The sequence below is a fragment of the Nannobrachium achirus genome, assembly GCF_963921795.1.
Source record: "Nannobrachium achirus genome assembly, chromosome: 13".
Taxonomy (NCBI): Eukaryota; Metazoa; Chordata; class Actinopteri; order Myctophiformes; family Myctophidae; genus Nannobrachium; species Nannobrachium achirus.
In genome coordinates, this window is record NC_137833.1 from 2,346,480 (window position 1) to 2,372,515 (window position 26,036).

General features: G+C 41.6%; 1 protein-coding gene across 3 annotated transcripts in view; it reads right to left on the reverse strand.

The window, feature by feature from the left end:
- Positions 1-5,734: 5,734 nt before the first annotated feature.
- col17a1b (collagen, type XVII, alpha 1b) overlaps positions 5,735-26,036 on the reverse strand; it is a 72,282-nt gene continuing 51,980 nt past the window's right edge. For 2 of the 3 annotated variants that reach the window (XM_080740131.1, XM_080740129.1), the window contains 18 exons: positions 25,537-25,599; positions 24,710-24,778; positions 23,659-23,685; positions 22,325-22,378; positions 21,543-21,620; positions 21,320-21,352; positions 21,074-21,181; positions 19,314-19,433; positions 18,119-18,259; positions 16,881-17,024; positions 15,782-15,913; positions 14,162-14,338; positions 11,906-12,055; positions 10,876-11,151; positions 9,397-9,564; positions 8,390-8,470; positions 7,107-7,214; positions 5,735-6,691 (listed from right to left, as the gene is read on the reverse strand). In XM_080740131.1, the coding sequence (XP_080596257.1) occupies positions 6,630-6,691; positions 7,107-7,214; positions 8,390-8,470; positions 9,397-9,564; positions 10,876-11,151; positions 11,906-12,055; positions 14,162-14,338; positions 15,782-15,913; positions 16,881-17,024; positions 18,119-18,259; positions 19,314-19,433; positions 21,074-21,181; positions 21,320-21,352; positions 21,543-21,620; positions 22,325-22,378; positions 23,659-23,685; positions 24,710-24,778; positions 25,537-25,599 (1,991 nt within the window). In that variant the 3' untranslated portion in view covers positions 5,735-6,629. The remainder of the gene's footprint in view (positions 6,692-7,106; positions 7,215-8,389; positions 8,471-9,396; positions 9,565-10,875; positions 11,152-11,905; positions 12,056-14,161; positions 14,339-15,781; positions 15,914-16,880; positions 17,025-18,118; positions 18,260-19,313; positions 19,434-21,073; positions 21,182-21,319; positions 21,353-21,542; positions 21,621-22,324; positions 22,379-23,658; positions 23,686-24,709; positions 24,779-25,536; positions 25,600-26,036) is intronic. The other variant, XM_080740130.1, reaches the window with a different exon arrangement.

Here is a 26,036-nt window from a genome sequence, read left to right on the forward strand (position 1 = left end):
TCGTTTAATACAATCAGATAGCAAAAAAACTGTTTTGATGCATTGGCTGCCTATGGGAGGTATTGCAACCCTAGATTCATCCGATTAAAATAAAATCTAGTGTTGCAATTTGCGGCTACAGTTTATGTAGAGGTGTAACGATATAGCAACTGTATCAAAATATCGTTTTTAACTTAAAAAATCTAAGTATATCGAAATGAAAACAACTAAAATCGAATCGTATCGTTTTATTTGGTATCGTATCGAATCGGCAGTGCAAAGAATCAATTGTATTGATACTACCTACTTGTGCATTGTATTTAGCATTTTTAAGAAGAAAAAATGAAAAGGAGGGGTTTAATTACTTTTCCTTTCCATATAGCTATACTGGTCTAACGATAAATGTGTGTAATCTCTGGATTCATGCCAAATTGCAGGTTTGTCAATATACAATGTCCATGTATTTGGCAGATAATCACTGTGTTTACTTATTTATATCCATAATAATACATGTTTCCCTTAAAAACCTGCACTATCCACACCTCTCACACAGATTTCATTTCTTTGCTAAATAGTTACTATATCGATTTTAAATCATTTAATCGAATCGTATTGTATAGCCATGAATGAACCAATATCGTCCATGTATCGTATCGTCAACCATGTATCATGATATGTATCGAATCGCTATTAAAATGTATCGTTACACCCCAAGTTTATGTCATAGAATACCCAATAGTTTCCAATAGGACAGTTCAAACATTTATTTTATACGTATAACCCCAGCATCCATATTCTGGGGGGAACATTCACCAAAAACAGCAGATCTACAAGCTCACAAGGCGTCACATTGTGAAATGAAAGCATGGAAGAACTCCTTCTCTTACCTCTTCTTAATGGAGACTCATTGCGACCGTAGGTCGCAGTTTAGTATCAAAACCTCCACCGGCCGTCGGTCGGTCGGTCGGTCGGTCACACGTCACACGTCACACCTTTGCCCTGCTCATATCTCCGCATCAGTATGACATCACACCACATGTGTACACAAACCTTTGTGTACGTTGCTGTGGCAACAGTCTGTTGTTGCTGGTCTGTTAGTGTACGTTAGCAACCACCTTAGCAACCATGGTTTTACCCTAGCAACCAAATGTTTACTCTAGCAACCAACTGTTTACCATAGCAACCATGTTTTTTTTACCCTAGCAACCAACTGTTTACCATAGCAACCATTTTTTTTACCCTAGTCTCAATATATTGAATCCACTTTCACGATGTAAAGTCCAGTTCAACATTTCAAACACCAAAAATGGTAAAATAAAAATACCAAACAATACAGGTTCTCAGGGTTCTTGAAGATCAAGAGTCTTGGTCAAATACTTCTGTTGGTTTCTGCACTGATCATTTATACAATTCAGCTGTGTTTGCTCGTGTCATCATGATGAGGTCATAAATCAGCCATGCCAAATATAGATTTTACGGGTTTACATGCTTACTCAGTTATTCGTTATGTGAAAGTCCTATGACGTCTATGATATCTGACATCATCATACATACATTCCCTTTTATGCCCATAAATGGAGATCCCCTCTGTAGAACCAGCCACTGACATCACTGTAATGTCAGGGGAACCAAATCCCTTTTATGCCCATATATGGAGATCCCTGTGATGCCAGGGGAACCAAATCCCTTTTATGCCCATATATGGAGATATGGAGATCCCCGTGTTGCCAGGGTAACCAAATCAATTTTATGCCCATATATGGAGATCCCTGTGATGCCAGGGGAACCAAATCCCTTTTACGCCCATATATGGAGATCCCTTATGTCATCAATATTAAGCCCATATCTGTGAATATCTATGGGTACCAGATGTCTCCATATATGGTTAAATGGTCCGATATACATCACTGGCCAGAAGACCAAGAAATGGTGCAACCTCGCCCTTTGCTTTTCTCCCTTAGGCATCTTACTGGTAGGTAGTTTAATGAGGAATGCAGTATGGTGGTAGGTAGGTAGTTATGGCCTTTGATGTAAGATTTTCACTTTCTAGGATAACTATATTTGCTATTCCCAGATGATGCCCTTTTAGGGTACCCCTCATGCCCATATATGGAGATCCCCAGGCTTTACTAATTAACATAAGTTTTATGCCCATATATGGAGATCATTGTCCCAATGTCATCAGATATATGGGCATAAATGGACACAGGCAAACTAGATGGGCTGTATGGATATCCAGATGTGTGATGTAAGTGTTTTATTCCAAATGTGGCACCCCACAGACATATTTCCAGAAACAAAATCCCTTTCATGCCCATATATGGAGATTTCTGATGTCATCAATCCCAGGCCCTGTAAAAAACATGGTTGCTTTGGTAAACAGTTGGTTGCTAGGGTAAACAGTTGGTTGCTAGGGTAAGAAAACATGGTTGCTATGGTAAACAATTGGTTGCTAGGGTAAACAGTTGGTTGCTAGGGTAAAAAAAACATGGTTGCTGTGGTAAACAGTTGGTTGCTAGGGTAAACAGTTGGTTGCTAAGGTAAAAAACATGGTTGCTATGGTAAACAGTTGGTTAGTAGGGTAAACCTTCAATGATTTTGACATCTTGTTACTAATCTGTCGGTAGATAATGCCGGTCTTATATAAGGGTCATTTGTGTACGGTGTGATGTCATACTGATGTCAGCAGTGTGACAGGAGATAAGCGACCAACGGTCGCTTATCTCCCGATTAGGGAGTCTTACTGGTGTTAACTCCATTGTTCCTCTGTTGATTGATGTTTCTTCATAATATTATAATAATATCCTCTTATTTCTATAAAGTCTTTCTTTAGGACACAAAGTTTCATCCAGCTCAATATGACATCATTTATTGTTGTGGATGAAGTTAGACTGTAAAGAATGTTTTTGATCAAAACAAACCAAGTACTGTTTTCAAAATGGAACCCAACCCACCTCACTTCCTGTTAACCTTTTCCTTCTACTTCCTGGAACTACTTGCTGCTTTTTAGCCTACAGCTCCCCCTATGGAGTGGAGCCAGTACTACACTGAAGTTACTACTAACCTCTTTTTTCTGCAAAGAGCTTTGGTGTAGAAGGAACAAAAAGAGCAGACCAAGTACAGAGCCAACGGTCAAAGTATTGAGAGTTCAAGTGGTTAAATGTCTGAAAACACACATTCAAATGAAGCCAACATGTTCATAATAGAAGAGCTTGTAGATCTGCTTTTTAACACATCGACTGCCCACCAGGTGGCGCCAGTCATCCCCTCTGAGTGCCCCCATAGCACTTCCATAGAAGAATACGAGGCCCTGTTGCGTCAATGCATGCGTGATGACGTCACTTGTTGGTCACATGAGCGCAGACAGGATGTTATTGTGTAACTTACTGTATGGGCTAGTGTTGATCATAGCTGTTCACTGCCGATCAAAATTTGGACATTTTGCCGCACGCGGCCACAGTTTTAGCCATAAAACAAACATCGGAGATAAAGGGCTTTAAAGATGGGGAAATGCATTGGAGTATACGGAGAAAAACGGCCGCGCGATGCTCTCAGCGTCGACTCGAAGCGACTAGCGGCTAATGGGCTACATCCAGGCGTAGCCCCGACCTAACGGTGAGATATAAATTATACTGTAATTACAGTAAACGCATCCAACGCGTCGTGGGCCTCCAGCGACATCAAAGAAATTGTCGCGTAGACACCTCGTGGGCACCCGCTGTGTTAAAATGCTTTCAAAATAATTAAAGGCATAAGGCAGGGGTCTTCAACAGGGGGTCCGGGACCCCTATGGGGTCCTCAGAGTTACTAAAGGTGGGCCGCCAAATCTTTGTGATAGGATCATTCTTTTAAACTAGAACATATTGTTCCTTCGAAACAATTGTGGGCTCGCTTCAAGCCAAAAAACAATTGCTATAAAAGTACAAAATGTCAAGATTGCAGGCAGTGCTTTCTTTGACGTTACTGATAGGGTTGCCACCTTTCAGAAATTGAAATAAGGAACACCTCTTCTGGGCACGCGGTGCGTGCGTTCCGTGCGCGTGGCACAGCCGCCGGCCGGCGAAGAAATGCAGTCCCAAACCCATGAAATGCATAGAATAGTTATAACTATAACACACAACATGGTATAACCTATATTGTATTTTTGCTATGTTTGATTTGTTCTTTTCTTATTTAAATAAAAAATGAGAACTTCTCCATAGGGGTGCTGTAACACCTGCAGCACACCTGGTTGCTTTTAGGTTAATATTCATTTATGTATTATGTTTATTTATGTATGTATTGTGCTCTATTCATGGTATGCTCCAACAAAGTCCAACATAGTGGTACAGTCCTGGCTCATTGGGTAGCAGAGACTATAAATGGCTGCCAGTGCTCTGAGTAGAGCTTAGCTTACTGTGATGTTCTTGTCCTGTTTGTGTGGTGGAACTAAAAGTACCTACGGGTTAAACCCTTATCTGGCCTCTGTACTGATCCCAGCCTCCTCACAACACTTAAACTTTATGTTGGTTTGTTTACTGTTGAGAGAGAAAACAATGTTGCACATTAGGTTAATCATCTGGGGACCCCCCAAAATAATTTGGGGACCCCACTGGGGGTCCCGACCCACAGGTTGAGAACCATTGCATTACATCATAGACTCTCCAAATCTGTTTATTTTATTTTGTTATGTTGTAAAAAATAATGTGATGGATGGACGATTAAACACAATAATCAATAATCAAATGCATTTTTGAGGTTGGATTAAAAATATATATATATTTAAGGTGTCAGGGTTAACCCTAACCCTTTATATAGTATATAGGCCTATGATACTTTTTGGTTGTAAATAAAACATTTAACTGTATATTGGAGTCCAAAAATATATTTATTTGAGTGGTTTTCAAATGTATCAGTTCAACAGTTGATCAAAGCACAAATGTCCTAGGATGTAAAATATTTGTGTGACTGGGACAATTTATTCCATGATTTCTATAAATTATCTTTCCAACGCAACAAAACATGACAATTTCAGTGCTCATAAAAAAAAAGAATACGCATTCGGATCACAGTCATTTCCAAGTAAAACTTTAAGTCCTCCTCCAGTAACCTACAGACAAAATGTACATTTTCTTTTCTCAAACAAACCTTGCATGCAAATGATTAATATAAAACAGCAAGAAAACAGTAATATCCCTGACAGGTCAAAAAAGCACAGTTGAGAGTCTGGTGATTCCCGTTGCATACTTGAACCTCATTGTGTAACGTAGGCCTACTGTAGGCCTACTGTAGGGCTAATGACAGATTCTGACTCATTCTGCATTACAGAATTACATGTGTGCATACAGTAATTAACCACATTAGCCCTGGCGTCCCTATTATCTGCAAAATATTCCAAAAGTTAAAATGTTTCCATTTTTTAATTTTAAATTTTTATTTTCTCTCTTTTTTTTCGTAAACATATTCCAAAGATAGCAAAACTAGCTAAAAGTAGCTTGGCTATTTTCGCATTCATCCCATGAAAAACTATATAGGGCTTAAAGGAGTAGTTCACCCCCAACTCACGCCATGGAGACTTGAGTTCAATATGTTTTTGTATTTGTCGCATTATTCCTAAGATAAAAAAAAATCTAATTGTACATTTACCCCTATTGATTCCGGATGGGGACCCATCCGGAATCAATGGAGTTAAATGTATTGTAATCACATTATTGTCTTAGGAATGTGACAAAAAACTAAAAATATTATTGAACTCAAGTCTCCATGGCGTGAGTAATCAATAGAAAGAAAATCATTCCAAGGACAATTATATTGTAGACTTTCATGATGTACTGAACATGATGATCTCATAACAGTTTCAGCAACACATATAACACTTTTCTTTTTATATAGTCCTCAATAGAAAACAATAGTACAGACACGTCAGTCATAAAAGCAGTGGAGAAAATATTCAAAGTGCGAGCAATATCGGCTATTGCTAAAACAACGTTTTCTTTTTTTAAATAGATATACACGCCCAACAAAATCTGCCAGTGAAAAAGCATCCCTACCAGCTCCAAAAGGATAAGCAAATAAAGGACAATGTGTAGAATGCCACACATACTGTATATCTGTGTTCAGAAACACTGGCCAGCAGCTAAATAAAACCTACTCAAAGCGGCTTCGCGGAGATGAATGATTATTTATATTTTGTGCCACGGTGGATCTGCCCCCCCCCCCCCCCCCCTCCCTATCGTTCACCAGGTAAAGCAAGGTGAAGGAACACTTTCAGTTACAATTTGCTCTGTTCAACCCAGTGTTTTCCCAAATAATGGGTCACTTGGAGCCCATTTTTGAGCCAGGTGTGAAAGATACGTTTCCTACAAAAATATTTCAAAATGATTTTAAAAAATATATTCTTTCATTTGGAACATTTGGACCATTTTTGTTTAAAACATTCAGGAAAGAAAATCACAATAAATTGTGAAAATGGCTGATCTATACAGTCTATTTCCACTATTGAATAGCGCTTGGAGTGGTTAATGTGTTTTGGTAAGTTTGCGTCCCAGAGACGCCACCTTTCTGAAGGTTTGGGAACCACTGGTGTAATCTATCATGGTTTTAACACTTTCTGGGAAAACAGGAAAAGTTAAGTGAAACCTAGCTTGATATGCAGTAGTATAGGGTTAGCTTTAAACACCAACAAGTCGACGTCGATGATGGTGACGTCGATGAGGATGATCATCAGATTCGTCTGGAGAGAGAAAAGAAATCGGTGTAATAAATATGCAGCATCGGCAATCCAATGTGCTTTACACAAATCATCAAGCAAAGGAAACATAAGTAAAAGCAGCAATAAATGCGATACGATATTACTTATTATCAGCTCACGCTGTAATTTGTCTACAACTGCACAGGACAGATACTAGAAATAATTTCAATACATACAAAGAAATGACTGACAGTGACCGCTACCAATAGAAACCAAATTAATAATTGTACACTTTATATAGTGGAACGATAGCAGATCTACAAGTTCACAATGCATTGCATCACAACCTACGTTGTGAGCTTGTAGATCTGCTATTTCCGCTGTATTTTAGAAAATGTCTGTAATCATTGGAATAATAAGCCAAAGGAAAAAGCATGGACACGGTTGCAGCCCCTACCTGCGTGCCTCTTCTGCAGCCGGTGTGTCTGGACGGTCCAGCTCCCACCCGATGGGGCAGGGAGACCCAGGCCTGGAAGCCCTGGGCTGCCTGGCCGCCCTGCTTCACCTGGAGACAAGCACCATCACAACTCTTTATCTTTATCATTTCAAGGACCCATACTTTGATATTAGCCACTTTAAAGGAGTAGTTCACCCCCAAAATGACTTTTTTTCCATTGATTACTCATGCCATGGAGAGTAGAGTTCAATAATATTTTTTGGTTTTTGTCACATTCCTAAGACAGAAATTTGATTTGAGTAAATTTACCCCCATTGATTCCGGATGGTGACCCGTTTCGAAACGGGTCACCATCCGGAATGAATGGGGGTAAATTTATTGTTATCACATTAATGTCTTAGGAATGTGACAAAAAACTAAAAATATTATTGAACTCTACTCTCCATGGCATGAGTAATCAATGGAAAAAAAGTCATTTTGGGGGTGGACTACTCCTTTAAGCAATGGACGGCTAAGGCAGACGGCGGAAATGATCAGCGCTCGATGTCTAAACCTGCCGTCGTCGCAGCCGTCTCTACAATGCCAGAAGCTCCCTTTCCACGTTGTGGCTACAAAGTCTGCTGTGTAGACACGCCATAGCAGCCGTACTCCGCCTGCCGTTGCCGTCCTGAAAATAGATGAGCTTAAAGTCGCTAGTATCGCTGTCCAGCCTGAAATCGGTGTTGTCCACTGTGGCCTCGCAGGGCATCATACAGATGTGCCCTTCCAAAACTTCTTGCTTTTCCTGCATTTGTTTCTGGAAATATTCTTTTCACTGTTTAGCCTTGCTAATTCTTCTCTTTTCTTACTGAAAACAAGTGATGATGCCCTGTGACTGTGAGGCCACAGTGGCCTTAATGCCCTGCCCACATGACCCAGATGATTTCAGCGTTTTCTCTCTATGGCTCTTTCCTGTTGAAGTTCATAGACACCAGTGTCTTTTGTCGAGATTCTGAATTCTTATAGATTTGAGGGCAAAAGTGTGTTTTTGCCCTCAAATCTATAAGAATTCAACACCAAAAACTCAAGTGGCTTTGGCCCTACAACACAATTCAAGGCCTGGCTATTATTGGTCTTATTTTTTAGGGCACAGACCTGCATGCATGCTTACATACTGTACATACAGTACGTACATACAAACCCTCTGGTATGTATGTACCCTCTGGTACATACAAACCCTTTGTATGTATTGCAGAGGTTTTGATCGGTTTGATCAATTGCTTATTGATTCCAATCCTTCGTACCTTTCTCTCCTCTGGGTCCAGGGTAACCTCTGTCACCCCTCGGACCGGGCACTCCGGGTGGTCCAGGGATGGTTCCGTGGGCTACGCGAGAGGAAAAACACATTTGGTGCCAAATTAAATCAGTCGTAATGAATCTGGAATGGACAAAAAAGCAATTTATGTTTCATATTAAAGTCATACAGTGCAAAGGTAATGTATACGTATTTGTGTAATTGACGCTACCTCGCTACATTTTCTAACAAAGTGTTGTTCCAAGAAGCATGATGAACACCATAGTAATAATTATTTTCAGCTTTTTTATCGAATAGCTAAGTAAGCTACTTATACCTGACTATAGGTGTAGAACTGTAGGCTATATTTAGCCTGCTTGCAGCTAGGCTTAAACCTGCTGGAATGGGATTTGGTGTAGACGTTGTGGGGGCGGGTGTTTTGACAGGCCATGGCCACACAAAGCTGGATTTGTCATATATCCCGGTTTTTCAGATATCCACATAGAAAAATATCTAGGTCCACACGACAAAGATAATCTAGGTCTAACAAGCACACACACAGTAAAGTCTTCAGAGATATCTGGGTTCCATGTCTACACGGATCCAGTGAATCGGATATTTTTCAATCTCTCCACTTATTTATCCGGTTTAAAAAATATCCAGCTTCGCGGCGGAAATATCCAGCTTCGTGTGGCTGCAAGCCCCAACAGCACAAAAAATGTCTAGCTTCAGAAATATCCAGCTCTGTGTAGCCATGGCCTTAATCGATTAGTTTGATTATCTACTTAACCCTGTATTCTTCTTCGTTGTACAGTGGTGGTGACGTGGTGTACATCATTAGCTAAAAAACATTTCTGATCTACAAGCTCACAACATTGTGATGCATTGTGAGGTTGTAGATTTAGCTATTTTCACACTGGGAAAAAAAATGTAATCCTGGCAAAAGTTTAAAATGATATTGCTACTGATATCGCCCAGCCCTGGGGTTATTATATACAACAGTGAAATGTGTCTCACTCCTGAAGAAGTCCATGAGGTCGACCGTCACGTTGCCGTAGTAGCCGATGACACGGCTGTATCCTGGCGGTCCGGGGGGTCCGGGCGGTCCGGCAGGTCCCTGAACGGCTCTGACGGACTGTCCTCTCCAAGGACCGTCCACCAGGTAGTCCTGCAGAAGACCCTGACCTGGGGCACGGTCACAAGAGAGTGTTAGGGAGGGACGAGTGGAGAAGAGATCCAGTAGAACTCAAAGACAAGTCTTTTTATGTTTGGTTGCGCTCTGAAAATAGCAGATCCACAAGATCTAATCTACAAGATCGGCTATTTTCTGCATGCAACCAAGTGTAAAATCAGTCATTACGATGCCATCAAGACCTGCCAAAATATATTTTTGTCGACAAAACCAACTGTAGATCTACTGATATTTATTCGACTCAAACTAGTCTAATTAGTTTTAGTCATATTTTAGTCATCTGAAATGAGACATTTCATTAAAAAAACATGACTTGCTGTCAAAATTAATGGTTCAATATCCTCTAAAGCAGTCCAGACCCCACTTTGAGAACCAGCACTCTGTTGCAGCGGTTTTTAATATGTCCACCTTGTTTTCCACTGAAACATCCTTCAAACCTTTCTTTCTTTCTTTCTTTCTTTCTTTCTTTCTTTGCAGCTTCTCCTGCAGTTCTGTCCAGCTCACAGGTTTTTTGATAATCAAAACATGCTTTGTGCACAGGAATGCTACGCACACCAGGTCCTTGTGGTGGTGACGGCTCACGCCAGTAGAATCATTAGACAATGTCTAATCCTGACATTTCTTTCCCCTCTCTGATTGACAGGCTGCCTACCTACCTCAGAGGCTCCTACTCAGATTATTCAGGGGAACAGTTAAATTCAGGACATTAATATTAGATTTCTAGATACAGTCGTGATCGTATTTAATTGCTATTGTATTGTATTCAAATATTTTCACTGTTTTCTTTCTGAATGATATTGTATTGTATTAATGTATATTTAAAAAAAAAAAAACATTTAGAGTTGTCATGATGAGAAGGAATTATATTTCCAGATTTTCTCTCTCACCATGGGCTTATTCATGAGGTATAACCCCTCCCTAATCAGCAGCTGATGTGAGACAAGATAACACCTGATATCACAGGGACAGGTCTCATTAGAACCTGTGTTCTTTTAGATGAATGTGATTGGTTGTATCTGTATTGCAGGCACCCTATGTATGTGTAACTTGTAATGTGCTCTGTAGTATACCCTGAAGAAGGCAGCTGTGCTGCCGAAACGTTGGTAATTAATCTCTGTGTCCAACAATAAAACGTTGGCACTTTGGCTACGGTGTATGCAGCCACTTTTTTGTCTTTTATAGACACTTTCTGAAATCAAAACATGCTTAACATAATAGTTTCACAGTTTGATTAACTGCCCAACACGCTTGGGAAAACAACATGGCCCACTGCACTGCAAGCAGCCACCATGACAAGTACTCACTCTTGATGTAGTCAGAAACCCTCATGGCAACGTTGGAGTAATCCAGCGTCTCGGTCAGCCTGCTAACGTCCACCTCCCGCCGCTCAGAGTCGCGGCGCTGGGAGTCATGACGCTCAGAGTCGCGGCGCTCAGAGTCGCGGCGGCCGTCGTATCGAGGATCGCCCTGGGCGTATCCCTGCTGCCCGTGACTGTAACCAGGCTCCCCACGTTCTCCCCTGGGACCTTGGGGCCCAGGAGGCCCCTGGGGTCCCATGATGGAACGGCGAACACTATCACCTGAAAAACAGTCATTTTTCTTTGTGATTATGAATGGCCAATGAAAGTGTTAAAGGACAACTTTGTTTTTTTTACAACAAGGGTTCATATTTTAGATTGTAATTAGAGAAAATAAATAGTGAGTGTTAAAATGTTTTCATTTACTTAGTTCTATCGTTTTAGCACATGGGGCATGCGTACGCATGGGGGCATGTGTACAAGTGGCTAAATATGTCTTTTTAGACACAATAAGCCTGCAATTTCTTTATAGCTATTTACAGTTACCCCAGAAGTCACATCTACCCATGAAAGATTGCAGTGCATCTTGGGAATGGGCTTATTCTGTGTAAAAAGACATATTTAGCCACTTGTACGCATGCCTCAAGCCACTGAAATAAAAATAATTAAAATCTCTAAAACGATAGAAAATGAAAACATTTTAACTCTCATCTTTTATATTCTTTAATTACAATCTAAAAGATGAAAAACAAAGTTGTTCTTTAATCACCCTCTGGTATTCCTGTTTTGGGCAAATATAAAAAGTAAATATTACATAATTTCAATGATTTTTCTAAAATAGTGAGAATAGCCGTGGGGTTGTGTGTTTGTACTGTAGATCGGATACTTTCCCTATTGTATTATACAACAACAATTATTTACATAATTAATGTATAACACTACTACATTTGTGATTAGTAATTCATGCACAATAATGTCGACATGGCAGATCTATGTGTAAATAGGGTTGTCAGTGGGTGACGTGATGACGACTCACTTCTAAGATACTCCTGGAGTTCCGTGCGGATGGTCTCCCTCTGGCTGCTCCCCCCGCCGTAGGAGACGGAGCTCCCTCCCTGGGAGGGCCCCGGGGGCCCCTGGGGGCCCGGAGGGCCGGGTGCCCCCGGGTGACCCCTTAACCCAGAAGCTGACACAAGAGGTGGATGTTACAATCAGTCCCAATCATAGTCCCAAACCAAAGACCTCAGTGACAGAGGTTTCTGTATCACAGGAACAGTATTTACCCACAAATTCAAAACATTGAATTCAAATCTGTAGTTAGCTTGTTCCGTTTCCATAAAGGAGCAACTCATTATAATATATTATCAATATCGTTGATGTTGGGTAGAAACCTCCGTATTCTAACTCTTTGTGTGTTTTTTCGAAAATAGAGGGTATGAGCGTGACATCATCATCATATCCCAAAGTTAGGGCTAGTCCCAGTTGTCCAACGTCCCAGTTGGGCGAACAGACTGTAAAGCAAGCGATCTTCATCCCATTCATGCGTTTATCGTGCGCTTGCCCAGGCGTTACGGCCTGGGCATAAATATAACGATTGCATTCACCACAGCTTCGTAACTCGCGCGGCGCTCCGCCGGCCGCGCGACCCTGGCCCGCTCTTCGCGGCCACTCGCGCCTGCGGCGCTCGGGCGCGAAGAGCAGGACCAAGGTCCGCTGGCCTTCGCGCCGCTTGCAATGTCGTGGACAATAATTACAGTCTGTTCGCCCATCTGGGACGTTGAACAACTGGGATTTTCCCCAAAGTTATGCAGGAACGTCTACTGAAGTGGCAAAAAGCTACTTTCTAGCCTTGACAGCCCATAAACAGAAAAGTCCTTCTGATTGCATTAAATGACGTTTAACAACTTTAAACTCACTTTGCCACTCGATTTGCCACTCACTTTATGCATGCGCATACTGTCTATTAACACTTTCCCAGCCTGGCCAGAATGGCTTGTCTGTGGACAAGCCGGAAATTTCTATTATTGTATTATGATCTGAGACATAATATTATGATTATGAGCATCAGCGCGCCCCCCGTCCTTCTTGGATGGCACCGTTCTTTTTTTTTTACTTCTTTCGATCCCCCGTTGTAAACTCACCAGCAAGTGTCTCGATCTGCATTGGCATATAGTGGGGATTTTGCCGGAGGCATCTTCCCCCCCGTGCGCTTTGCGTGCACGATCCGCGCACATCGAGGTAAGCGAATGTAATCCACTCCGTATGAAGCGCCCATGTCAACTTTTTTCTGATCGAAAACATCACGGACAGATGCTATGCTAACGCCTCCTCCTACAATGAAAGTGGACGGGACTGTGGCTATGCTGGCTGAAAGCTACCAGAAGTACTTCCGGTTCAGAGGGTTGAGAGAATGATCCTTTTAGATCAGTCGAAGAAGAGATGGAGAAGAGCTCCCGATCGTTTTTTATTTTATTTATTTTTATCATTTATTTCGGTTTTAATGACCTAGTACGGAAAATTCAACCCACTAATCATACTACATCGTCACACAAAAGCCTCAAAAGTAATAGATCCGCAAGCTTGAAACACAGCACAAAGCGACACGTTTTGAGTTTATAGATCTGCTATTTTTTTTATTTGAATCCTGAAAACGAACAGTTTTGGACATAACAAGGTTTTCCAACCAGCAGAGACGTTATGTGCATAAGTGAATCCTCTAGGACAGGGGTTCCCTAACGTTTTTCTCTCAGGGCACCGCATAAATATTTTTTTTTTTAATCCAAGGCACCCCTACATTATAATTTTACACTCCCAGTACCGTATATTTATAGCATATCGTCGTTGTCGGGAGGAAACCTTTTATGTCCAAAACCGTTCGTTTTGTATTTATCATCTATAAAAAGTACTGAACTAGTGAAAACAGCAGATCTACAAGCACACAATGCCTCGCATCAACAGTTTTGTGCGACGGTCTTGTATGATGAAGCAGGGCAAAAGACTTACACATTTGAAACTTAGAGATACGAAGTTTCTGCCCGACAGTGACGATATTTTAGTGATTACGGTATGTTGCGAGGAAAACGTTGAGATAATAGCCATTTTGGTTAGAACTGACTGAAATTAACTTTGTACTTCAAGTTTAAAATTATACTAAATAATATTTTTTCAAGTGTCCAAATGAATTCCAAATATTATCAAATGATCTCGCGGCACCCCTGGACTGCTGTCACGGCACCCCAGGGTGCCCCGCCACCCACTTTGAAAACCCCTGCTCTAGGAATGAAAGACTCACTCTGCAGGTAGAGTTGGATGTCTTCCATTCTGAGACTACTGGACCCTCCTCCTGACAGCACCGCTGGGCCTACTGGGCCTTGTGGGCCCGGTGGGCCTGGTCTCCCCGGGGTGCCAGGTACACCAGGTGGGCCCGGTTGTCCTGCCGAGCGGCTGACCAGCGCCTGGAAGTCAGAGTCTGAGGCAGTGGAGGACAGAGGAGGTGGAGGAGCTCATGTTAACCCATTTAGGCCTAGAATTATTGAATGTTTTAACCAGTGAAAAATAGCAGATATACAAGCTCACAGCGCGGCACCGAGTGCCGCGCTGCGAGCTTGTAGATCTGCTATTTTTGAAAAAGTCGTGAAAATGTGTCCAAATCTTTGAATATTATGTATTTTCAAAGCGAACGTTTGTAACTCAAATTTTGCTTCTGGGGGTGGTCCCTGGAACTAGATATTTTGAGATGGGGGTCCGTGGCCAAATAAATATCATTTTGGGGGTCCTTGACATGAAAAGGTTTGAGAACCACTGACATAGTAGTCTCTCAAGAACAGACTAACTGAGCTCCAGTTAAGTGAAAAGGACCTTTTCTTTGACGATGGCTATAGCCAGATTGCTGACACAGAAACATAGGTTTTTCAAAAAATCTTAGAAGGATTCAAAAGACACTTATAGAATCGGGTCAAAATTTAAATTTTCAAGATTTTTCAAAAATAGCAGATCTACAAGCTCGCAGCGCGGCCCTCGGTGCCACGCTGTGAGCTTGTATATCTGCTATTTTTCAATAGTTAAAGCATAAAATAATGATACACAATAATGTGTACCCGTTCTGAATGGGTTGGGGCTCGCCCTGTTTGATGACCGAGGCAATTACATACAGTACTACGCAAAAGATATGTGATATGGTGAATTCAAGAGACCGGGATGGTCTCCATAATTTAGTCATCAAAGATGACCTTTACCCACATTTAGTTTTACAAATGAAGTGTTCATTTGTTCACAGATGATTTCCTTCTAAAATGTAGAAGGAAAGAGAACTATCTAGAATCTAAATAGTTTCGTAAAAGGGTCATGAAAAATATTCAAAACGGCCATCCCTATGCCATTGATATTTTACAACCAATCATCCAATAATAATGTTTGAGCGGTGGTACACCGTCTCCTTAGCGTGAGTGTGTGTGTAGGTTTGTTACTATCTATGCATGCGTGTGGGTATGTAGCCTGAGCATGAGCTTCAATACCGCTGGTGACCAAGTGGCGCTGTTGCATCACACACACACACACACACACACACACACACACACACACACACACACACACACACACACACACACACACACACACACACACACACTGAAATGAACTGTTACACACACACACTCACACATGCATGCACCAAGGCTCACTTCAAACTTGGTTTGATTTTTAACATTTATTTTTACATTGGAAGGGGCAAGTATTACTGGCTAAAGTGGTTAATCGATTTGGTTGATAATATATTTGTCCCCTCCTTCTTCTTTTTGTATCTGTTGAAATAAATTAGCCTAAAAAATGCACCTCTCCATCATTGGATTAATTAAAAAGGTCATTGATAGAATGCAGCCCTAATTTAGTACACATCTAAGACAGGTGGACTTACTTCTAACCAGAGCAGAGTAGTCGATGGTAGCAGAGTACGAAGACCCTGCAGAACTGACAGGACCTGGCGGTCCTGGGGGTCCGCGAGGGCCCGGTGGTCCGGGCTGACCACCACCACCACCAAGACCCCGCTCTGCAAAGAGACATACATATCAGTTAAGATGTTAATAGCAACAATAGACCACATGCGTTTGCCAAAAACGACTGTATCATCCCATTAAGCAAAAGTGTGTCACAGTCCTTGTAGGCCTACTACATTTAATACACCCAATTTGAATCAATAATCTTTAATTGGCATTGTGTTGAAATTAGGGCTGGGATGCGATTAAAAAAATTAATCGAATTAATTACAGGCTTTGTAATTAATGAATCGCAATTAATCGCATTTTAATCAAATATTAATATTTGACCAGAGAAGCTTTTTTCTTTTTTCTTTTTTCAAGTAAACACATTTTGTTGTATGAGTGAATCAACGAGTGATTTTTTTAAAATCTAAATTTCGCATCCACTGGGCCAAGCAAAGCGCTCTGATCGGCTACTTCTCCCTTTGCGTTTGTTGTCTGTTCTTGGTTGGTGCATCGCTATGATCGGTATGCCCGAAACTGAAGGTTCTGTGGTTAAAATGCGTTAATTTTTTTAATCGCGTTTATTTTCTGTAATTAATTAATCACAATTAATCAGTTAAAGTCCCAGCCCTAGTTGAAATCTGATTGCTCAGACATGAATATCATCTCTGTCGGGTTGGAAACGTCATATGTCCAAAACGGTTAATTTTCAGGATTCAAATTCAAAAGTATCACAAATAGCAGATCCGACCAGCTCAAAGCGTGTCGCTTTGCCCCGCGTTTTGAGCTTGTAGATCTGCTTTTGTGTTATGCTGTAGTATGAACTACAGCGTAATATAAAAGTATAAAAAAGTTTGAGCTTGTTGGATCTGCTATTTTAGCAATTTAATATTTTTTGTTGCTTGGTTTTTTTTTTCGTAAAAAAAATAAAATGGAGGTAAGAGTTTTCTGCTCGGTAACAACGATATAATGGTGGTGTACTTGTCTTGTCTTGATTTGTTCAACCCCTTGAACACATTGGAGTGTGTCGCCTACCGTTCATGATTCTGATGACGTAGGTTGCGATCTCCTGCGGGTTGTAGGTGGCTACGACTCCTCCTGACACTGCTGCCAGGCCAGGTGGGCCTGGTGGGCCTGGTGGTCCTTGTGGGCCTGTCACGTATCGCCTCACCTCGTCCCCTGAACACACACACCACAGGTAGACGGAGCTTTCACTACAGCACGCACCCTCTGGCAGTTTATATGACAATCTGTTTGTATTGTTCTAGAGGCGGATTCACACTGCAGTCCAATTGATTCGAACTGTTCCTGAAAACGGTTGCCTGGCCAGCATTCCCATTGGCCAAGTTCTTCCATGCCTAAGTACACTTCATTCAACTGTAATGGTATTCATGTGCTTCCCGAGGGCGCTGTTGACTAGATCAGTGTTTCTCAACCACTGTGCATGGGGACCTTTGGTGTGCCCCTGAGAAGGGTCAAGTGTACTGCTTGAAAGCCAGTATTGTATTTATCATTTTAAAAATGATTTTCACTGCTGTTTTCACAACTGTTGTGCGACAGCCTTGTATGATGAAGCAGGGCTTTACTTTGCGAAGAAACGTATACATTTGAAACTTGGAGATACAAGGGGTCTTCCCTACAGTGACGATATTTACACCCCGGTATTATGTTGGCGTGCCCATGGATTCTTGGGACATGAAAAGTGTGCCCATGCAAAAAAAAGGTTGAGAAACACTGGACTAGATTATAGAATGTCATGTCACAGAAGAAGACTTACTTGGTATCTTAATCTATCTTAAGAAGGCGTCCTTGGTATCTTAATAGTGACGTCACAGACAGAATCTTGTTATTTTTTATCCTAGCAGAAGCTTCGTCACTTCCTTGTTTATGGAACGATAGCTTCACGTTGCAGCGCACCGTTCTCGAGGACGCATCAAACGGACTCGAGACTACCTCCGGAGGTGGTCTTGGGGCCGGTGCGTTGATCCGTTTTCTGAGGACAGTACGCAGGCTTCACACTATCAAAACATCTGCCAAGTAGCCTCGAGTACGCACCCGAGACCGCAGTGTGAATCCGTCCCTAATCTCTCAAGAACAGAAGGAGCAAAACAGAGAGGGCACTGTTTTTTCCCTTTTCTTTGACGATGGGTTCCCAGATTGGTATTGTTCTGGATGCCACCCGTTTGACTGCCGCAAACACATACAAACAGCGTTGATTCCAGGTATGTTTTTTGATCTTTTATTGACTCAGGTGGAATAGGAAGTGTACTCACTCTGCAACATGGCGATGAGAGCAGTGACAGTCAGACTTCCAGAGCCAGAGGTTCCAGAGGTGCCAGGGATGCCAGGGATGCCAGGAGGGCCAGGTGGACCTTGGGGTCCCTGGGTCCCTCTGCCGAAACTGGATCCTGAACCTGAAAAGATCCCCAACGCTGTTTAAACGCTGTTTAAACGCTGTTTAAACAGTCTGACTCTGCATGAATGAATTCCTCTCTGTTTAAACAGTCTGCATGAATGAATTCCTCTCCAAACTAGAGTACAACGCTGTTTAAACAGTCTGCCTGAATGAATTCCTCTCCAAACTAGAGTACAACGCTGTTTAAACAGTCTGCATGAATGAATTCCTCTCCAAACTAGAGTACAACGCTGTTTAAACAGTCTGCATGAATGAATTCCTCTCCAAACTAGAGTACAACGCTGTTTAAACAGTCATGAATGAGTTCCTCTGTTTAAACAGTCTGCATGAATGAATTCCTCTCCAAACTAGAGTACCCAACGCTGTTTAAACAGTCTGCATGAATGAATTCCTCTGTTTAAACAGTCTGCATGAATGAATTCCTCTGTTTAAACAGTCTGCATGAATGAATTCCTCTGTTTAAACAGTCTGCATGAATGAATTCCTCTGTTTAAACAGTCTGCATGAATGAATTCCTCTGTTTAAACAGTCTGCATGAATGAATTCCTCTCTGTTTAAACAGTCTGCATGAATGAATTCCTCTCCAAATAGAGTACCCAAGCTCCTGACTTCACTCCCACTACCCCTGAGTCACAGCTTTATTTTTTGTATAGGAATTCCCATAGGAATCTTAGATTGCGTCATACAGGTCTGTCCCCAAAAAATGTAATATTGTGTAAAAGTTCATTTTCTTCTGTAATACAATTAAAACATTTAAACCTTCATAAATTGATTACTTGAACTTGATAAAACACAGTGTATTGCTGGTGTTGGTCCACTGAGTTTTGTCAAGTTCAGAGTCAACACAGCCATCTACCTGGGGATTTTAGCTGTATGCCATAAAAGTCTAAATAAAAATAAAATAAAAAAGGTTTTGAATATTTCACTGCATGCACAATGAATGAAAGTAGTGAAAATAGCCTCACTAGTTTTGATTTGATTTGAAAAATTGGGAACCACTGCTCTATATTGACTTCCATTTGACAACTCCCATTGAAAAGGTAAGGCCTTACGCTGTATGTAGGCGATGACGCGAGTGGACAGTTCGTCCAGAGAACCCGAGTAGGACCCAGGGCTTCCTGGAGGCCCAGGTGGACCTGGAGGTCCGGGAATACTGGACTGTCTGTGTCTGCCTGCAAGAGAAGAAGGAACACTCTGCCATATTAGATTGGGCCTCTCTACTCTGATGCACTTCAGCATCGCATGGGGATTGTGTACAGTGGGGGAGTAACTCTTCCTTGACAGTTGGAATGCAAGTAGGCCAAGTAGGCCATACATGGCCTGCTTGTGCACAAGACGCAAGTTGGCACCTCGCCAGAGTGCAGTTCTAGTTGGTGATGTATTGACTTACCGGTACTTAGATAATGGGTAATGTACCGACTTACTTAGATAATGGGTGATGTATTGACTTACTTCGATAATGGGTGATGTATTGACTTACTTAGATAATGAGTGATGTATTGACTTACTTAATAATGAGTGATGTAATAACTTACTTAGATAATGAGTGATGTATTGACTTACTTAGATAATGAGTGATGTATTGACTTACTTAGATAATGAGTGATGTATTGACTTACTTAATAATGAGTGATGTAATAACTTACTTAGATAATGAGTGATGTATTGACTTACTTAGATAATGAGTTATGTATTGACTTACTTAGATAATGGGTGATGTATTGACTTACTTAGATAATGAGTGATGTATTGACTTACTTAATAATGAGTGATGTAATGACTTACTTAGATAATGAGTGATGTATTGACTTACTTAATAATGAGTGATGTAATGACTTACTTAGATAATGGGTGATGTATTGACTTACTTAGATAATGAGTGATGTATTGACTTACTTAGACAATGAGTGATGTATTGACTTACTTAACTCATCTAGTGCCATTTGCGTGATGTCACGCAATAAGTACTAGAGTACTTACAGTGCCGAATGCGTGATGTCGCGCAAAAAGTAATAAATTACTGTAACGTTGAGTACATTACCGAGTAGAATGGCCGGATGTCCGGAGACGAAAATCCGCGCTGATTTGTCATCATCACGGCTCCACGAGCACACAATAGTCATCCCATAACATTGAGGTGGACGGCCGATCTCATCTTTAATGTCCATTATCTCAAAACAACACTTTAGAAGCGAAGATGGAGGCAGATGCTCGCTTATAAAACACATGTATAAACGCTCCATTGCAATCCAGCATGGCACCACGTAAACAATGATCGGTTCCGGCGCACGACCCGATGACGTCAGACCGGAAGTGATCACGCTGTGGCACTTCTGGCTTTCAAAATAAGAGAGTGCAAGCGGATGGAGCCTGCGTGAGGCACTCTGGACATCATTGCGACCGAAAATCGCGGGCACAAAATGAGTTAATAATGAGTGATGTAATGACAATGACTTACTTAGATAATGGGTGATGTATTGACTTACTTAGATAATGGGTGATGTATAATGACTTACTTAGATAATGGGTGATGTATAATGACTTACTTAGATAATGAGTGATGTATTGACTTACTTAGATAATCGGTGATGTATAATGACTTACTTAGATAATGAGTGATGTATTGACTTACTTAGATAATGGGTGATGTATAATGACTTACTTAGATAATGGGTGATGTATAATGACTTACTTAGATAATGAGTGATGTATAATGACTTACTTAGATAATGAGTGATGTATAATGACTTACTTAGATAATGAGTGATGTATAATGACTTACTTAGATAATGGGTGATGTATAATGACTTACTTAGATAATCGGTGATGTACTGACGCATCTCGCTGGAGGAAGACGAGGAGCCTGGCTGGCCTGGAGGGCCGGGCGGACCTGGAGGGCCAGCTTGTCCAGAGGCTGTGACTGTAGAGACAATACAGAAGCAATAACAATGTCAGCAATAACAAGGTGCCTGTGTGTCTTATCCGCTCATGATGACAAGACTTGATTCAGATTTATTAGAGGAGTGGTTAGGACAGATGAGTTTAGGTGTCACAGTACCTCTGGAAGTGTAGCCAGGAGTTCCAGCGTCCCCTTAGAAAAGATACATGTTGTTCATTATATAAAGTCTACAAATGAATCACACAGGCAGTGCAGATACTTTCTACAAAGCAGAACAGAGATGGTGTACAGCAGTGGTTGATGTTTGTGTGTACACACCTTGGACACATCGCTTGGATGTAGCGTTTGGCTACGAAACCTTTCAGTAAAATGTTGGGCTTACCTTTAGGTCCCATTGGACCTTGTGGTCCAGGGGGCCCTGGGGGACCAGGTTGCCCTTGACCTCCACCATAGGATGAACCTGCAGTGAATAAAAAACGTAGCTTCGTAAACCAGACTCTCTCCTTGAATCAGATCTCAGGAGGAGTATAGTTTACTAAGCTATATAAAAAAAAGAGCTTTTCATTCTGTTTTTCAGTCCATCTGTTAGAACCACTGTTGTTGGGGCTGTTAAGTCCATGGTTAAGAATTTTTAGTTAGCACAATGCCTCAAATAGTCTATAGTATATAATTGTGGTTGGAATTCTCATCATTCCTTAGCAGCAAGGGTCTATACTTGACTAACAAAAAAGAAAGAATGGCATGATCTGGCTTTGATTCGACTTTCACAAGCCTGTATGTTTTTATGGATCCGGGAGAAAAAAAAGAGTATTGCGATTTCTTTCTCCCTCTCTCTCTCTCTCTCTCTCTCTCTCTCTCTCTCTCTCTCTCTCTCTCTCTCTCTCTCTCTCTCTCTCTCTCTCTTTTTAAAGATTGTTCAAATAAAATTCGAAAACAATTATTTCAGAAATTCTTGAAAAGAGTGAAAACGTCCGATCTGCAAGAAAATAACCAGTTGACGCGTTGTGAGCTTGTAGATGTTTAAAATGGGGATCAAGAGATACATTCATTCAGTTTGAGACAACAAAATTATCTATTCGGTCTCAACCTATTGAACCTAAAAAAAAAGAAAGTTTGTGAACCGCTAGGTTTAGTGAAGGTTGTGAAGGTGGATGATGGACTGACCTCTCTCAGCTGGTCTTCCCGGGCTGCCTGGCAGTCCTGGCTGGCCTGCTTCACCTGGAGTCACATGACCATAAATCACATGACCATAAATCATGCTTATCGTTGCTGTCGGGCAGAAACCTCTTATCTCCATATTCTAACATTTTTCCCCCGTAACTTAACACATCGACTGCCCACAAGGTGGCGCCAGAGCCCCAGCTAAGTGCCCAAATTGACTTCCATAGAAGAATACAAGGCCCTGTTGCGTCAATGCATGCGTCATTACGTCACTTGGTCACATGAGCGCAGACAGGATGTTATTGTGTAACTTACTGTATGGGCCAGTGTTGATCATAGCTGTTCATTGCCGATCAAAATTTGGACATTTTGCCTCACGCGGCCACAGTTTTAGCCATAAAACAAACATCGGAGATAAAGGGCTTTAAAGATGGGGAAATGCATTGGAGTATACGGAGAAAAGCGGCCGCGCGATGCTCTCAGCGTCGACTCGAAGCGACTAGCGGCTAATGGGCTACATCCAGGCGCAGCCCCAACGTAACGGTGAGATTTAAAGTTAATACTGTAAGTACAGTAAACACGTCAACGCGTGAGATTGGCGTGTAGACACCTCGTGGGCACCCGCTGTGTTAATGCTCTACTTCAGTGGTTCTCAACCTTTTCAGGCCGCGACACCCAAAATAATCATATTTTAACTGGGGACCCCCCCCCCCCCACCCTGACGAGCACTAAGAGTTGAGGCATTACATTTTGTATAACACGGTTCTATTGTAAAAATAGCGTTGCGAGGCGTTGTGAGCATGTAGATCGTCTATTTTCACAATTTCTGCCTCTAAGATTTGACCAATGTTTGGCCAATGTTGAATTTGTCATTTTAGAGGTATTAAAAAGTCCTTAAATTGTCACTTTAGAAATGTGCAGATACCCTTTATACACTTAAACTTTATGTTGCACATTAGGTTAATCATCTGGGGACCCCCAAAAAATAATTTGGGGACCCCCCTGGGGGTCCTGACCCACAGGTTGAGAACAACTGCTCTACTTGATCATACCGATCAGCTACTTTTGCTATATTTATGAATTTCAACACTGAAAGATAACAGTTTTGGACATAATGAGGTTTCCATCCGACGGAGACGTTATCTATGTTGGAGAGGTTCACTTCACACATCGTTGTTCATGACTGTCTGTGTTGTCAAGTTGGACGATGTGTTTTGTGGACAATGTGATGCTTATTATGACCACAGCTATTGTGCAAATATGATGAAAGAACTAGTGGCGTGAGACAGATGATGTCATCAATAAGTGGTTTACAAAGTTTTAGCGAGGTCCATTACCTTGGTATCCTCTTGGTCCAGGTGAACCTATAACAACGATGAAGACAATAATCAATATGTTGAAAGTGAAGGAAAGCAAGCCGGTTTCCACAAAGCAACATTCAGACCCCCTTGTAACACTTTTATTGCCAGGTATATCATTAATTATTTAGGTAACTTACGCCAGGGTTTTTCCATTGATTGTACCTTATATTTTTAAGACCCACAGAAGCCTCAAGCGTGTCCATGCTGTCTAAATTCACACTGTTCTAGGGATGCGGTATCGGCACTCGTGGTATCGGCACTCGTGGTATCGGCACTCGTGGTATCGGTACTCGTGGTATCGGTACTCGCCCCGATACCAGCCTATTTTGCGGCATCGGTACTCGTCAGATACTGCTCACAAAGCGCCCGAGTACCCTGTGTGTTCCGCCACTTCGCCTTTCTCTCTCTCTTAAAGTATCAAAAGTAAAAAATACAATATGTTTGAGCATAGCAGATCTAGAAGATCATGCACAGTACAGGAATTTCCATGGGCTAAACCAGGGAAAAAAAGTGAAATGTGTGGCAGTTGTGCCATGTTCTGGGAAAGCAATACAATTTAATGTGTTATATATAGCCAGAAAGTGAGGAACATCTGATAAAAAAAAAGAAAAAAAAAATTTAAAGACATTTTGTATTATTAATTGTACTCGTATCGGTACTCGGTATCGGCGAGTACTCAAAATTAAGTACTCGTACTTGTACTGGGTCAGCAAAAAAGTGGTATCGGGACATCCCTAGTTGTAACAGCGATCGAACATGTCTTCTTTCACCCGCAAAATACAAATCGTTACCGCGACTGTCCGTCACTTAGTTACTGGGTGAAAAAAAAAAATGTTTCCCGACGATCAACACGATCTGGAGATAAATTCCGAGATAAAGCCATTTTACTGCCAAGCATTCCATTGATTTCAACGGTAGACATGATTTCCTGGTTCCGTTTCTGCCAATTGAGTTTTTGCTACGGTTATTTAGTTTAATCTGGAAAAGCACTCCACGGCTGGTTTTGAATGTGTTAAAAGCAAATCACCTGCTGTTCCTTGTGGCCCTGGTGGTCCAGGAGGTCCTGGCCGAGCTGCAGATACAATCTGTGTTCCTCCTGCAGGAGAGAAACGACACAATGTCTCTGGTCTACTAGCCTTGTGTAGCCAGACAACTATTCACTATTCAATTCACAATCTCACAATGCTATAACAGAGTCTGGAAATACACCTCCTGAAAGCTGAGATCAGAAGCCGTCTTCTGTTCGTCATTTTGCCCCCATGCGTACGCATGCCCCACATTTTAGCACGGTAAACGCGATAAAACAATAGAACGAAGCAAATGAAAACATTTTAACACTCACTTTTTCTTTCCTCTAATTACAATCTAAAATATGAACCCTTGTTGTAAAAAAACAAAGTTGTCCTTTAATGTTTTATTTTAGCATTTCCATTTCTGAAAAGAGCAAGCTGTACGGTATATACAGTATGCTTCAATTGTTTTGATTAGGACACATTTGCGTGACCGCGAGACGAAACAGAAGCGTCACGTCCGCTTGATCTTCTGATCATTTCCAGAGCTTCTGTTGCTCCAGACTTTATGACAGAAGCATTTGGAAAGTGCGGGAGGCAACAGTGTGGCTCGCGAGACTACAGGTCTACTAAAATATGTCAAATCAAGATTTCTAGTAAGCCGATGTCCAGCATATACTGGCTAACGCCAACGGAAACCTCTACACCTCACATACTGTACAGAGTTACAGACTTGAAAGGGTCAATTATAACTCCTTAAAAGGAACCCTGAGAGAGAGTGCCTGGTCCCCACTTTGAGAACCACTGCAGTAAAGTATATTCCACACCATCTGACCTGCCATACCATAGTTGGGTGCGGGGGTTCCGGGTTCTCCTTTCTCCCCTCTGGGTCCTGGACTTCCATATCCTAAAGAAAGCAGAGAATGAAAAATGTGAATATACTTATCTAAAGAGTTTTGATTAGGATTTTGCAGAATATTACACAACATCAGTGTGTAAATTATAACAAATTGACATTAATGTCAATTCCTGTATGTCAACATACAGTAGAATATCACAACATTGATGTCACAGGATTTTTTTTTTTTTTTTCTTTTTTTTGCCAATGTCCATTTGTATGGATGGCTTCAATGGGTAGCTCCCCCCATGTGTGTGTGTGTGTGTGTGTGTGTGTGTGTGTGTGTGTGCGCGCGCGTGCGTGCGTGCGTGCGTGCGTGCGTGCGTGCGTGCGTGCGTGTGTGTGTGTGTGTGCTGTAGTTCAATCTTTCCGGGGCCCCGGGGCCCAGGTTGGGGAACAGTGTGGGTCATCATGTGTGTAAGTAACAGTGATGAACGGTTGGTAGG